Below are 12,626 nucleotides of genomic sequence, written 5' to 3'. Positions count from 1 at the left end.
GACTCGCTACACTGGTGAACACAGCCCAACAATGTGTACATGGGAGTCCCTTTCACACAGACTCCACCTTCAGTGATTCTCACAACGGATGCCTCCTTGATAGGCTGGGGAGCCCATATACAGCACCACACAATTCAGAGTAGGTGGTCTCCCACCAAGACACTGTTGCACATAAATCTCCTGGAATTGCGCACAGTTTGCAATGTGGCTTACACATTGATCAGGAACGAGACTATATGGGTAATGACGGACAACATTGCCTGCATGATTTATATAAACTGAAAGGGAGGGGAAAGGTCACACTCCCTATGCACCAAAGTCATGAAACTATGGAACTGGTGTATCTGACTGTCAAAATGTCAGCCTCATATCTCCCAGGATGTGAAAACACCACAGTGGATACATTGTGCAGGGAATTCTGGCAGGACCAGAAATGAGAGCTAAACATCACAGTCATGCAGAGGATATTGAAACATTGGTGTCACCCATCCATAGACCTCTTCGCGAACTCCCAGAATTGCAAATGTCTGCAATTCTGCTCAAGAGCAGGGTTGGGCTCCCTTTTTCTTCAAATGGGATACATTTCTGCTGTACGTTTTTCCACCAATCCCCCTGTTATTGAGGGTACTACACAAAATAAGAGACAAGACCAAAGTCATCCTGATAGCCCTCACATGGCCCAGACAAACTTGGAAAGCATACCTATTGAGAATGGCAGTATGTGCACTGCACACTCTTGCTGAATCTTCTCTTGCAAGATGCTGGCAGGTTTAGCATCTAAACCTGGAGAGACTTCACCTGAGAGCATGGCCTCTACATGGCTCCAGCACTACAAACTGACATGTTCTGCACAGGTGAAAGACATATTAGGAAACAGTAGGAGGACAACCACACGGAATACTTACCTGCATAAATGGAAGATATTTGCCATCTGGTGTCAAAACAAATGAACCCAACCTGTTACCACCCCTTTACCAGTGATTTTAGAATACATGCTAGAATTAAAGATCTCCAGCCTGTTCCTTAGCTTGCTTAGAGTACACCTCACCACTATTACTGCTTTTTGCCACAAGGTGGACAGGATATCAATGTTTGCTCATCCTACCACCAAACACTTTCTTAGGGGTATCAGAAACATCTACCCTGAAATACAACTACCTAACCCACCTTGGGACTTGAACCTGGTGCTACTACTGCCTTACCTGGGCCCCATTCAAACCATTAGCAACATGCTCTCTAACACATCTGTCAACGAAGGTGACATTCTTAGTGGCTATCACGTCTGCCTGACGAGTGGTAGAGTTAGGAGCCCTCATGGCGCACCACCATATACCATCTTTTTCAAAGATAAGGTCACCTTAAGATTTCACCCTGAATTTTTACCTAAAGTACCCTCCTCTTTTCACTTCAACCAACCAATCCATCTTCCCTCATTCTTCCCCTAACCTCATGGGAGCAAACAGGACTCAATATTACACACCCTGGACATCAGACACACACTAGCGTCCTACCTTGAGATAACCAAGACCTTCAGAAAGTCAGAGACTTTTTATTTCAACTTCAGAATGATCTAAAGGTTCCACCATTTACAAGCAGAGACTGTCCAAGTGGATTTCTGGATGCATCCAAACCTACTCTACCAGGTCATTATCAATCTCAGTAGCTTTTCTCAACAATATACCTATCATGAACCTATGTAAAGTCCACATACGTGTTTACAAAACACTATGCAATAGATCAGAGCTCAAGATCAGATGCATTGGTAGAACTTACTGTACTATCATCAGTTACCCATGCAACTCCGAAGCCCCTTCCATCGACTGAGGGGCACTGTTCGACAGTCATCTGAAATGGGGCACCTACAGAGACACTCCTTGAAGAGAAAGTTACTCACCCTGTGCAGTAACTGGAGTTCTTCAAAGTGGTGTCCTGTGGGTGCTCTATTACCCACTCTTTCACCCCTCTATTTCAGAATTTACTCTATGGACTTGGTGGTGGAGAAGGAACTGAGGGGGGTCCGAGACAGGGAGAATGCATGCGTGACCTAGACAAGCACTGCTGCTGAAATTCTCTGATCAAAGGCACAGTGATGCACCAAAACCGGAAGTGGAGCACCCACAGAGAATCTGCTACCACACAGGGTAAGTAACCTTTTTTTTTTTGGTTTTAGTTCCAACACTTTTAAGCTTTGAATGCCCTTCTGCAGTTGTCAGTCAGCAACCTTAGAGCGTATATTACTGTCTGCCTCTTACCTTCAACAGAGGACCTCCTCTGTCAAGACCCCATGTCACAGCAACCATTCTTGGCCACAGAGGGCTGGACAGACTTTGTTCAAATCCTGTTAATGTAATGTCTATATCATAGAGCTTATTCTAGAGCAACACAACACATTTCCCCCTAAAGCCTGCTGTGTTGAAGTGTGCAAGACTGGACGCAGGTTTTTATTTATATTTGATTGAAAACTTTCCCCCCAAATCAGGGGAGAACAGTAGACCCGAGATCGAAAGATAAGGGAATGAGAGGGAGGAGGGAAAGGAGACAAAGTGGGAATAGGAAGGGAAAAGGAGAGAACATCTCTTCTGTCTGGTAGGAATTAATGAAAGGTTCTAAAAAATTAGATTAAATCTTTTCAAATTTGTCTGTGGTGTCGTCTCTGAAACATTACCTGTTCTTTAGCTGCTAGATTGGGTGAGATGCTGTGACAAACTTCCATCCCTGGGGGGCAATGTGCTCTTTCATCTAAGCAAGTCGTTTGGTTATAAGCAGTACTATAGAGAACCAAGCTCTCTGGAAACTGGAGAGTTTCCAGAATGATGGGATGTATCCCAAAATACAGGTCTGGGAAGTAACTTTTAATCCTATAAATCCTCCTATCTACTTTTAATCAAACGGATTATGTCTTGGGATAGTCCCAAAACATGTGACCCAGTGTGGCTGGATCCAAGTTTTGTAGCTGTGTCAAGCTCATTTACAGGGGCACTGGGCCAATCCAGTTTTCTTTTATTAGAAAACATTTGTAATAGGGAAACCTTGCTGCACTTGATTAATTGAACATTAAAACTTGTAACCATAGAGACACTCTCCATCTCTGAACCATAAATATTATGCAAACATGTAAAACTTCTATACTGATCAGGTTCCTGATTTGTTGCCACTTAGATCTGTATAGTGCAAAGCCATTATATGAAATTCTGTTCTCTTGTGGGAGAGGGTAGGAAGTCGGAAGAAAAGAATATGGACTTTGAGGAACATTACAATTTTAGATTTGTGAAACAATGTTTTTAGTGCATATCTATTGATTAAAAGGGTAGCCAATTGCTTGGTAACCCGTGTGTTTCATTACAGTAACTCCTCACTTAACGTCCTCCCGCTTAACGTTGTTTCGAAGTTACGTCGCTGCTCCATTAGGGAACAAACACGCTTAAAGTTGCGCAATGCTCTCTTATAACGTTGTTTGGCTGACTTTGCAAGGGAGCATTGCACAAGTTCTTCTCCGCCTCCTCCCCCTCCTTCCCTCCCTCCCTGCACTTCCCCCACTGCCAAACAGCTGTTTGACGGCACTTAGGACTTTCTGGGAGAGAGGGAAGGAGATAGCGGGGAAGCTGCCTTCCCCTCCCCCCACATCAGGCAGGGCCACCTGGAACACAGGGGCTTTAGGGGCTCCAGGGCCCTGGCCTGCAGCTCTAAAGCCCTTTCGGAATGTGGCCCTGCCAGCACGGGCTGGAGGACTCAGGAGGAGCAGGGGCACCACACAGCCAGCGGCCGAAGAGAAGCGACCACTTCTCTCCGACCAGCTTTGAAGGGGAAAGCGCCACTTCTTTCCAGCTGCTGGCTGCGCGGCTGCCCCTGCTCCTCCACGGGCATTCTGAAAGGGGCTTTAGAGCTGCAGGCCAGGGCCCGGGGCCCCCTTAGCCCAGGGCCCTGCAGCCCCTAAAGCCCCTGCGTTCCGGGTGGCCCTGCCTGCTGTGGGGGGAGGGGGCAGCTCCCAGAATTGTGGCTCCCAGAATTGTGGCTCCCAGAATTGCAGCAATGGGAGCAGTGCTGTGCTGTGCAGAGCCACCTGCACACCCCCTGCACCAAACAGGAGCTGCCACAGGTAAGTGCTCTGCACCTCCTCCCTGCCCTAGTGCTGAGCCTCCTCCTGCACCCCCACCCTGAGCGCCCTCCCGCACCCTAACTCCCAGACCCTGCACCCTGAGCCCCAGGGGTAAGCCAGGGGCACCTCCCCACCACAGTACAGTATATAATGCCTTTTGTCTGCCCCACAAAAATTTCCTTGGAACCTAGCCCCCCGCATTTACGTTAAATCTTATGGGAAAATTGGATTTGTTTAACATTGTTTCACTTAGAGTTGCATTTTTCAGGAACATAACTACAACATTAAGTGAGGCATTACTGTATTAAGAATGTTTGAGGCCAGTTAACTAAGTTTAGGCAAACTTTTTACCTAAAGACAAAACAGTACAATACAAAAAAGAGACATACATACCCTCCTTCTGGGAAACAATTCTTCTCGCTGTGTATTCACCTTACTCAGAAGGTTTGCTTCAGAGATACATCCTCAAACCTATATTGTGGATTGTTCCTATTGTGGTTGTTTACTAACTAAAAGCCCCATATGTTACTCAAAGTTTTAAGTTTAACCCACTAGTTTGTGCCCGCTTTGACCTTCGTATTTTCCTATATTTTCTCTGTCTTGTTTTAAAACTACATTCCAAGTGTTGATGAACCATGAAAGTACTCGCTAATTGTTGCAGGTACTGGTCCAGGAAGTTGGTACTCCAACTTGTATCGGGGCAGAACATTAATATATTTTTGGTTTGATAAGTTTCTTATTTTCTAATGCCAAAGCTGACTTAGCATAAGTGACCAGAATTATAGAAAGACATAGGCCAATTCAGGCCATGTAACTTCTAGAAAGATATATACAATATAATATTGTATTAATACTGTGTGTCTAATGCATATTAATATATGCGATGTGAATAATACATATTGATTTATACAATAGCCAAGCATATATTAGTCAACATTGTACTTGTTAAAAGGATTCATGCATCTTGGCTTAGACAGATTTCCTATTTTCAAATGCCAAAGCTGACTTCAGCTTTGCAAAGTGTTGTGGGATACTTGACAGGGATGAAAAGACTTGTGGAAAGAGTATATGTGTTCAATTAACATAACATCCCAACATCCCTATATCTGATGTACATCTGTCTTTGCTCTGTCCATGCAGGTCATTGTGTTTCTCTGGCAGACAACTAGAGTGTCTGTGGTACAGAACTTGCTAAATGACAACCCAAGCCATCTATATGGACCCTTATCCATCAAGGGAATAGTGTCATTCTTACTCTCTCTGGACCAGTGACCATTCAAGTATTTGATACAAAGTGGTACAGTTTCAACAGGAGAGGATAAAAGAGACCCACACCAGAATATACCTGGTGGTTAGGTAGGTCACTCACCTGGGAGAGGAGAGACCTGGATTCAAGTCCCTGAACTAGAGCAGGGATTCAAATCTGAGTCCCTCACATTCCAGATAAGTGCCCTGGACATTGAGTATAAAAGAGTGGGTAAAGAGAATGGCACCACTGGTTATGTGAATAGTGCCTAAATCCCCTTTGTAATGTAGCTTGAAAACAATGTTTTGTTTTGATGATGGTTCAGTTTGATATTTTGGAAATGCTTTCTTTTTGCATTTCGACGGAAACAATTTGCAAAATTGACAGACATTCATGGAAATGTTTCTGTCTCCAGATCTGCAGATTTCAGGGAAAAGTTTCATCTGAAATATTTCATCCAGCTCTATTCCAGTTATCATCCCTTGAATCTTATCATGAGAACTCTCTCTTGTTGAGAGAAAAGCATGGTCCACACCCAGTTATTAAGCTTAATTAACTTTAAGCTTTATTGGTGAAAATTTTAGGATTTAGAAGGTTTTATCACCACTTTAATTAAGCAAAAAGCATGATTTAAAGCGGAGCAGGTCACGGTAGTGATCAGTTGTTTTAAAGGCTAGAAGTTCACCAGTTTCTTTTAGTATGAATTCTTTTTATTGTGAGTAACGTATTTCATTTTATAGGACTTAGAACTGTACATATTAATGTGTTTTGGCCTGATTGTAAAAAGTTAACATATTTACAAAGCAGCTTTTGATAACTTGAAGGCACCTTTGTGCGTAACTGTCTTTAATTAAATACATGTCTTAATGGCATAGACTGGATTAAAGATTAAGCACTAAAGAGCATGTTATTTTTCATTTTGAAATGTAGCACTCTTTTTTGGAGGATTGGTGAGAATGGATAATATGGTAGACAGATTCTTTGTGTTTTCCTCTATATTTATTGCTGACAAACTTAATTAAAACAATTGAATTTATGCATCTAAAATATATTTCTAATGCTATTTTCCCATGTATGTAATTTCTGTAGCAGCTACAGCTAGTTATGTGCTGGGGCAGGGAGATGGATAGGAAGAGGAGCTAGGGGAGCAACTGACACTTGTGGAGGTGGGGCGGGAGCAGGCTCCAAGCTGGGAAGGGGCATTCTGGCAGTTCCTATTTCTGTTCCTCATTGGCTGGTGCTTGGTGCACTGTGCTCCCCAGAGGCTGGTGCACATGCTCCTCACTCTCGGGTGGGCTGAGTGACTCTGCCAGAACCCACAATTGCTGGAAGCTAGGGAGAGGAGATCTGTTCATATCTTCTTTCCAGGGGGCTGGCCTGATCTCGTGCACTGTGATGGCTGCTTAAGCCCCTTCTCCAGGTCTTGTTCTGGCCTTTGCAAGATATTGTGGTGGAAGAAACATACATCAGCTGCCCCAATAAGCATTTGTCCTGTCCCTCCAGTTCTGCTGTCCCTGGTTATGAGATCACAAATGGGAAGGGACCAAGTCTGTATGGTGGAATGAGGGTGGCAGGGGGTGCTCAGTCATGAATAGGAGATGCTTTACAAATGTCTAATGAAATCTGGCTTTTAGATAAAGTTTGAGAACTCCTGAGAGATCCTTTAATCAGATATTATGTATGGTCTCAAACACTATGGTGAGAGATATACAGTGAATTTTGATTTGTTCTAGTGGAATCAGTAATTTAGTTGCCTTCACAGGGCCTCTAGATACTTTTCACCTCAGTCCACATTTAATGTTGCATACTGTCCTCTGTTGGTTAGCTAGTTAGAATAAGTTTGGAAGCATTCTAAGTCAAAAGTTTAAAATTAAAAAAAAAAAGTTCCTTTTGTCAAATAATTATTTGTGAATGGTTAAAAGTTATCCCTGAGCAGTGTTTTGGCTTTTTCTTTTGTTACCCGGGGGGGTGGGGTGGGGGGGAAGGAAACTTGGGAGGGGGAATAAAAACTGTGATAGACCCAGACCAGTGGTGTACAGCAGAATAGTAGAAGGCAGATATACTGGCCACTGGATAAGCAGTTTCCTGGTTCCTGACTGACCAGAACAGGGGCTGCTCCAGGCTAGGGTGGACACATGACTCCAATTAGCCTGCAAAGAGTCAATTGAAGCCCTTAGCTAATGTGAACACCTGACTCTAAGGCTTCTCTGATACTATAAAAGGGCTCACTCCAGTGAGGCTGGGGGAAGCCAGAGGAGAGGAAGTGTGGCTGAAATGCTGGGTAATGAAGACACCCTCAAGCCACTGGAAACGGAGCCCTGAGGTAAAGGTGAAGAAGGCATTGAGAGAGAGAGAAGCGGGAGAGCTGTGGGGAAGTGGCCCAGGGAAATGTCGCAACTCTGGCAGTGAAAGGTCAGCTGCCAATGGCTGCTACCATTAGGGTCCGTGGCCCGGAACCCAGAGTAGAGGGCGGGCCCAGGTTCCCCCCAACTCGCCACTACAGAAACACCTCCTGGGAGGGGAAGACAGGCCCCTATCAGGACAGGAGGCTAAACTGTTCGGGAATAAGCCCCTAGGGACAACAGAGACTGTGGGAGTTCGCTCACCAATCTCATTGCTGGGTTATGATGAAAAGGGCTCAGTAGGCTGTGACCCTCTCCTCTAAGGGGAGAAGGACTATGAAGAGGATCACAGTGAGCCTCTGAGGCTAGTGTAATCGGCCAGGAAGCACGGGACCCACTGAGACAAGGTCAGAGCTCTGCCACAGAATTTAAATTTGAGTTAAGGTTTCAGGGCTACATATCTCACTAATGCAAACCATAAAGAGCATTCAGTTAAGCAACTAAGTCTTTCAACACCCCGTCTACATTCTACTCAGCAGTTTTTTCACAATATCAACTACCTCCCTTCCACCACCCATAATTCATATGCTTCCGCTCTCTTCTTAAACAGCATGCAGCCTTAACTATGGCCAGAAATGTAATTTATGAATGTGCTTGCTTAGAATTATGTAATTTCTATGAAAAAAAATTACTACAAAATTCAGAAAAATCTCTTAAAACAGATGATCCATTCACAAAACTTTAGTAAGCATTGCAGAAAAACATCTCACAGACACCATTTGCAATATAACATATCTAATTTACTTAGATCAGTACAAAACCAGATGAAGAACTATGCTGAACGTTATTTATGGAAGTCTTCCACCAGCCCTCTATTATGGGGGCACTTGTGGCTCCATAGTTAAGGTTGCATTGAGGGTTTTTTTGCACTTAGGATCCCATGAGAAAGGAATATAGTGAGCATATAACTAAGAACTTTTTTGTAAAATATATACATAAGATATAAGGTTGCGCTTTCAACCTTAATCGTGGCATTTTTGACTTCATGACGCTTGTAACTCTGTAATCCATATTCTGTTAATATAATGTAAAGTTTCCAATAATGTGGATATTTCCTTTTGTGAGTGTTGCTAACATTTTGTATCTGTATTGCTGTGTAATTTTGTGGCTATAAAGCTGGGTCAGACTAAACTTTAATCTAGACAAAATGTAACTCAGTACTATTTTTTCTTTCCTGTTCCAAGTTATCTTTTGTTAAAGAAATACCATTCTTACTTCCTAACTTCAATTTAGAGCAAGAATGTTTAATTAATCAGATTATGCACTTAAGAAGACATAACTTTTTATATCTGTTCTTGGAAAATGCCAATTTAATTTGTACTATTTTTCATTAGATATGATTTTATGAAAACTCAGCCTGCTGAGAGGATGCATCTAGCAGTGGTTGCCTGTGGTGAAAGGCTGGAGGAGACTGTTACTATGTTGAAATCAGCCATTATTTTCAGCATCCAACCTCTACAGTTTCATATTTTTGCAGAGGGCCAACTGCACAACAGCTTCAAAGGCATAGTAAGTATCCAAGTCATGCACTGAATCAGTTCGTAGCTTAGTGGAGGTATGTGTGGCTTTCTCTTAGACATCTACCACTGGGTATTGTTCGGTTAGATGTAGTTGCAATGATTCAGGTGTGTTAGGAAGTCCTTATATTCTCTGTTGCTCAAACCATTGCACGACACTTCAAGCCCATTTCACTTGGTCATTTTTTCTTTTTTTTTTTTCAGCTGCAGTGTGTGTCTCTTGCCCACTTCACCCTAGAGGGTGGGGTGGGAAAGGCACCACGGGTAGTGTTCCAGAGCCCAGTCTTGGATGTGGGACTTGGGGATCCTTCCTTGCTTAGTACTAATCCAAATATGCCTTTAGCACTGGGGAAAGAAACTATGTAAAAGCTTTCCTGCAGCATACTGCATTATTGTGATCTGACAGACTTCCTTTTTAGTGTTTCTCAACAAGCTTTGCACAGAAACAGTAGTGCTGTTCAAACTTTTATTAATGGTTCTGTTCCCTGTTTCCATTGTAGGGCTACTGAAGGATGGCTATCAGAGCTTATGTAAAAGTTAGTAGAATAAGTAAAAAGTGCCCTTACAGTGGGAGGGGATCCACAACAGGTACTGTGGCAGATTTTCTTTGCAATAGTGCTCTCCCCTCAACCTCAGGCCAAGGGTTACCCTCTGTTTCATTGAGGTTGCTTATGGCTCTTCTCTAAGCCTAATCATCATTGTGGCTCCAAGCTCAAGTTTCATTCATCTGACCTATTAGTCTCTGGTTCAATCTCTGGTTCCCTCCTTCAGTGATACATTTTAAGAACATAACATAAGAACATAAGAAAGGCCGTACCGGGTCAGACCAAAGGTCCATCTAGCCCAGTATCTGTCTACCGACCGTGGCCAATGCCAGGTGCCCCTGAGGGAGTGAACCTAACAGGCAATGATCAAGTGATCTCTCTCCTGCCATCCATCTCCATCCTCTGACGAACAGAGGCTAGGGACACCATTCTTACCCATCCTGGCTAATAGCCATTTATGGACTTAGCCACCATGAATTTATCCAGTCCCCTTTTAAACATTGTTATAGTCCTAGCCTTCACAACCTCCTCAGGTAAGGAGTTCCACAAGTTGACTGTGCGCTGCGTGAAGAAGAACTTCCTTTTATTTGTTTTAAACCTGCTGCCTATTAATTTCATTTGGTGACCCCTAGTTCTTGTATTAAGAACACCCTGTCTTGGACTCAACTGTCTTGGACTCAAAGTCCAGTTTCCCTCTGGGACCCACACTTTTCCACCTGTCAGGCGTTTGTTTTTCTAAACTTATTCTGTTTTCATAGCAACACACAACCCCATTTAAGATGTCTGTGGTACAGAATTACTGGTCTTTCTAAGACACTTTTCCCTATTCCCCAATTTCTTCCGAGTTAATTTCCCTTAACCCCTCTACGTCTTCATCTGCCAGGTCTTTTTTTGACAGTGTAGACATCTCTTTAGTGCCCTGTCAACCTCTGAATCCTGGTCACAGAGATCATCATGGGAGAAGAGCGTGGAAGGCTCCAAAGAGGAGGTGATCTAGATCTCCTAACAGAGCCTCCTTCAAAGAGAAATTGATCACTTCAGAGACAGATAGTTCTGGAGAGCTCAGTTCGCAGAGGGAGTCGCCTTTGAGGCTCCAAGCTTCTCTAGTACCAAGAGTTCTTCAAGACTTTAATTCTTCAAAAAAACCAGTGCCAGCCACACAGAAATTTGAAGTTATGTATGTTTCTGGTGATTCCATTTCCCTCTGCCACTGTTCTCCCACGAACAGTTCCTGTCCTAGCCTTATCCTCCATAATGGCAACTATGGCATCATCTGTCTTCTCAATTTGGTGTTTGATAGGCTTTATTGCCTCCACTCGACTTTCCCATCTTGTGGCACTCAGTGGTTTCATTGTCAGAGAGGATGTTCCCAGATGTTGCTTCAAAATTTTCCATTCATGAGTTGATGCAGAGAAAAATACATAGATGCTTTGAATTACATTAAAAAATCTAGCAGCCTCACTAGAAGCTGATGTTGCATCACTGACCACCAAATTCAATGAATGAGAACTGAATGGGACAAAAAAAGCTCGAGGGTTTAACTCTCAGATCCATGTCTGCACTCTTCTGTTCTTTCCCCTCATGTTGGCACCATTATCGAGGCCCTGACCTCTCATGTCAGCTATTGCAATTACCGTATCTTCCAGCCTTTTAAGAAGCACATTTGTCATACCAGCTTCTGTAGTATCATCATTGTCAATAAATTATAGAAAACGCTCTGGGACAGTCACCATTGGGACACTTTCACTAGGTTCTGTTGTTGTTAAAAACACACCATTAAAATCATTTGTTCCGTATGGCTGATGTCAGGTGTGCAGTCCAGAATAACAGAGTAATATCTTGCTGACTTCAGATCTGCCACAATCTTCTGTTTGACTTTTGTTGCCACTAACTGTATGATCTCATTTTGAATTGTTTTTCCAAGGTAGTGGTGTTTGTACATTTCTTGGGTGATGACTCTTCTTAGATGCTCCTGGAGTAGAGCATCAAACTCAGCCATCAGCTCCACAATTTTAAGGAAGTTTCCATTGTTTGGCACCTACAGCTGATCTGAAGTGCCACGCAGTGCTAGGTTTTGGGTAGCAAACATTCTCATAATGGCAATGAGCCTTTTCAGAACATTTTGCCAGTAAAGAGACTCTGATGCAATCTTCGCTTGATGCTGATCATCTATGGTGGCCTTTAACCTTAGGCCTGGTCTACACTGGGGGGGGAATCGATCTAAGATACGCAACTTCAGCTATGAGAATAGTGTAGCTGAAGTCGACATGTCTTAGATTGAATTAAAATTACTTACTTCGCGTCCTCGCGGTGCTGGATCGTCGGCCGCGGCTCCCCCATCAACTTTGCTTCCGCCTCTCGCTCTGCTGGAGTTCAGCAGTCGAAGGGAGAGCGATTGGGAATCGATTTATCGCATCTACACTACACACGATAAATTGCTCCCTGATAGATCGATTGTTACCCGCCGATCTGGCGGGTAGTGTTGACGTACTCTTAGTCTCATCTCAAGCTCTTAACACCTATGAGATGCTCTCTGGTGGTTTACTGCCTTCTCATGGCATGCCAGATTTCAAGCCAGATTTTCAAGTCCTTTGTTCCTGTAGAACCCACTGTGGCTGGAACTTTCGACTGGAAGAGTTTGCAACAAAAACAGCAGGAAACAGGAAGTTCCATAAGAAGCTGGTGTTAATCAGTCCAGGCTTCTGGGGGTGCTAGAGAGGTACATAAGAGGCTCCTCTTCTCTCTCTCTCACTCGCTCTCTGCAGCTCCTGCTGCTTTCTGTTTTTCCCTGTCACCTTTTCTCTTGCCTGCCTGTTATGT

The 12,626-nt window shown here is 43.5% G+C and overlaps 1 protein-coding gene across 3 annotated transcripts in view; it reads left to right on the top strand.

Moving 5' to 3' along the window:
• The window catches only part of GXYLT1 (glucoside xylosyltransferase 1), a 74,699-nt gene that overhangs the window by 31,939 nt on the left and 30,134 nt on the right, over positions 1–12,626 (top strand). For all 3 annotated transcript variants that reach the window (XM_045031968.1, XM_045031950.1, XM_045031960.1), the window contains one exon: positions 9,079–9,253. In XM_045031968.1, the coding sequence (XP_044887903.1) occupies positions 9,079–9,253 (175 nt within the window). The remainder of the gene's footprint in view (positions 1–9,078; positions 9,254–12,626) is intronic.

This window comes from Mauremys mutica, chromosome 1, assembly GCF_020497125.1.
Source record: "Mauremys mutica isolate MM-2020 ecotype Southern chromosome 1, ASM2049712v1, whole genome shotgun sequence".
In the NCBI taxonomy this organism is placed as follows: Eukaryota; Metazoa; Chordata; order Testudines; family Geoemydidae; genus Mauremys; species Mauremys mutica.
The sequence above is the reverse complement of the archived record's forward strand: the minus strand, read 5'-3'. Positions and strand labels throughout refer to the sequence as shown.